We start from the raw sequence: 2,942 nt of genomic DNA, 5'->3' as shown, positions 1-2,942 counted from the left end.
TGTAGCTATCAGTGCAACATGTGTATAGTAGCCGCCTAGCTCAGGATTTGTGTATGCTCCGCAGTGATGTGCATCATATAGAAGTCAACCTGATAAACCCTCAGGGGCCGCCATGTTGTGCAGTTATGAAAACTGCCATGGAAACGGTTGCTTCTTAAAAATCTTCTTTGATGATTGATGTGGGGGCAACCATCAAAGGGATTGCTGGCCTGCAAATCCTTATCAAATCCAATCAAAGAACCAAAAACTCTAGACATTAAAGGATATTTCTTTGGTCCTCTGAACTACCAAACATAAATAACAAGTTCCCTTGCTTCAAGTTATTAGCTTGTGAAAATAACAGACCGTCAACTGAGAAGACCACAGTCCTCATTAGTGAAGACAACAATCCTGCCTACAGAGACAACCACTGATTTGTTCAGTAAAAATTCATCAAGAAGACACTGCTCTCATAACTACAAATCCTGGTAAAAATTATTTTTTTTAGAAATGTATGTTCAGGTTCAGGTCTTTTAATAATGAATTCCATGTTTCCATTTTTCAGACATGTGGAACAATGCAGTCTGAGATTAAGGCTCTGAAAGAGAAGCTCAAACTGAATGATGAGCTTCTGATAAGGGAGCAGGAGAAAATGACAGCTCGCTCTAAAGCCCACATTGGTGTCCTGGCTGAACTAGCTGTACAGAGCAACAAGGTGAAGGCTCTGGAAGAGAAGCTCAAACAGAAGGATGAGCTTCTGATTAGGGAGAAGGAGAAAATGACAGCTCACTCTAAAGCCCACAATGGTAAACTGGCTGAACTTGCTGTACAGAGCAACAAGGTGAAGGCTCTGGAAGAGAAGCTCAAACAGAACGATGAGCTTCTGATTCGGGAGAAGGAGAAAATGACAGCTCACTCTAAAGCCCACAATGGAAAACTGGCTGTACAAAGCAACAAGGTGAAGGCTCTTGAAGAGGACAATGTGGCTCTGAAGGAGAAGGTGGCCCTTTTGAAAAGGGATTTGAGCAGGGTTGAGCTTGTGGTGACAGAGATGGAGGAAAGGCAAGCTCACAGCCAAAAGATTGACTCCATGGACAAGGAGACTCAAACCAGCGATCTGCTTCAGGATGAGAATAATGCTCTTCAAGAAGAGCTGATGAAGCTCAGAGCTTCTTATCATGAGGTCTGTCTGAATCAGACTACCAACCAGGAGAAGTTTGACACTGAGCTCCAGGAGGAGAAGCAGGAAAAGAACGTTCTCCAAGAAGAGCTGATGAAGCTCAGAGATTCTTATCATGAGGTCTGTCAAAATCAGACTACCAACCAGGAGAAGTTCAACACTGAGCTCCAGGAGAAGAAGGTTCTCCAAGAAGAGCTGATGAAGCTCAAAGCTTCTTACAATGTGGTCTGCCACTGTCATGAAGCTGATGTTTCCAGTCGGGAGCTCAATGGAGAGAGTAAGGATGATGTCACTGAGGAGAAGTCTCTCTCCAGTGTTCTCCCTGAGAAACCAAAGAAGACTTCACTCTGGAAGAGAATCCGCCACGCTCTGGGGTTGAGAAAACCACAGTGTTGGAAGTAGTCAGCAGAGCCCATCCAACAGCACCTGAGCTGACCTTACCCAGTGTTGTAATGTAACGAAGTACAAATACTTCTTTACATTTCTACTTAAGTAGAAATTTCACATATCTGTGCTTTACTTTGTTATTTTTATTTCTGACAACTTTCACTTTTACTCCACTATATTTCCTAAGTAAAATGTGTACTTTTACTCCAATACATTTCTCCTAACCATCTTCGTTACTCATTACTACAAATTAAAATCAGAAGAAATTTGAGTTGGTGACGTAATGCCGTAAACTTTTTGTAGTATATATGTGTGCCTGCAATATATATTATGCCAGTGGGTGGCAGTGTCACTCGATGTACCCCATGAAGAAGAGAGTGACTGTGACTGGTACCTGAATAAGAAAGAGTGAAGTTTGTTCATCTGAATTAGCTTGCCTGTTAGCTTCTTTTTTCATATACACTACACAACACATTCGTTGGTGGTGTCCAAAAGTCCAAAAATTCAGTCAAATAAAAAAGCAGTAGAAGTCAACTTAAAAGCAGCAGAGTTTTATTGTCGACAACAAAACCTGAGAGCATTCAGTAGCGAGCCGGAGCTGCACCAGAAGAACTCTGACTAACAGTGGTGTTGCTCCGCTTTATCTATCCTTAAGGGCCACACCTGTTACGACCTTCCCCCTGGAAAGTCTCCAAGCACCGGGGTTACTTGCGTACGTTGGACTTGAATTTACCCCTGGAAAGCCTCCAAACACCTGGGTTGCTTTGGCCTTGGAGCTGGGACTTTCCCTCTGGAGAGCCCCTACCGTACCATGATGAGTCTCTTTTTCTTTTACACAGTTTTTCTTACTCTTGACACCATTATATCTGTCCAAACCATTTACTATTTTTTTTAAAGATATTTGTCTCTGATTTTACACCATTATATTTCATTCTTGTCAGACTGCCTTTAAAAAAAAAAAAAGATTATCATTTCTTCACACAAGTCATACATACACTACATACTGATTGTTACACATAGAGTATATTGTTTGATTCGTTTGATGATTCATAATATATGTCTTAAACTTATTGTAATCATTAGCAATTTATGTTATAATCACTCCTCAGTTTGCAGTGCAGATTAAAGGTACATAGTGACATTCATATGTGACACAGTGTAATGAACAGAAATTTTACTACACGGACATGTCACATTATTGATGCCATCATGGAAGCACTTGCTGCCGGCTCTGCTGCTTACGTTCATGCTCCAGTAGCAGATGACGAGCATCTCGACTAAAGTGGCAAACTTGGTGAACTCCGTGGTGGTGATGAAGATAACGTTACACCGGCCGTATTTTCAAGAAATATTTTCGTACGTTGGAGTGAAAGATTCTTCCAACCAGATTAAGTGC

General features: G+C 41.4%; 1 protein-coding gene across 1 annotated transcript; it reads left to right on the top strand.

Annotated features, from left to right (window-relative positions):
• The first annotated feature begins 308 nt into the window (after nucleotides 1-308).
• Nucleotides 309-2,080, top strand: LOC138407734 (golgin subfamily A member 6-like protein 25). The gene is made up of 2 exons (XM_069525075.1): nucleotides 309-467; nucleotides 545-2,080. Exon 2 carries the CDS (start codon nucleotides 557-559, stop codon nucleotides 1,559-1,561), a length of 1,005 nt encoding a protein of 334 aa, XP_069381176.1. The 5' UTR covers nucleotides 309-467; nucleotides 545-556; the 3' UTR covers nucleotides 1,562-2,080.
• The last annotated feature ends 862 nt before the right edge of the window (nucleotides 2,081-2,942 follow it).

The sequence above is a fragment of the Paralichthys olivaceus genome, chromosome 5 (assembly GCF_024713975.1).
Source record: "Paralichthys olivaceus isolate ysfri-2021 chromosome 5, ASM2471397v2, whole genome shotgun sequence".
Taxonomy (NCBI): domain Eukaryota; kingdom Metazoa; phylum Chordata; class Actinopteri; order Pleuronectiformes; family Paralichthyidae; genus Paralichthys; species Paralichthys olivaceus.
This window is presented reverse-complemented; position numbering and strand designations above follow the sequence as displayed.

Bases quoted from the DNA above. Each gene is read 5' to 3' on its own strand.
- LOC138407734 (XM_069525075.1), top strand. From the start codon at position 557: ATGCAGTCTGAGATTAAGGCTCTGAAAGAGAAGCTCAAACTGAATGAT.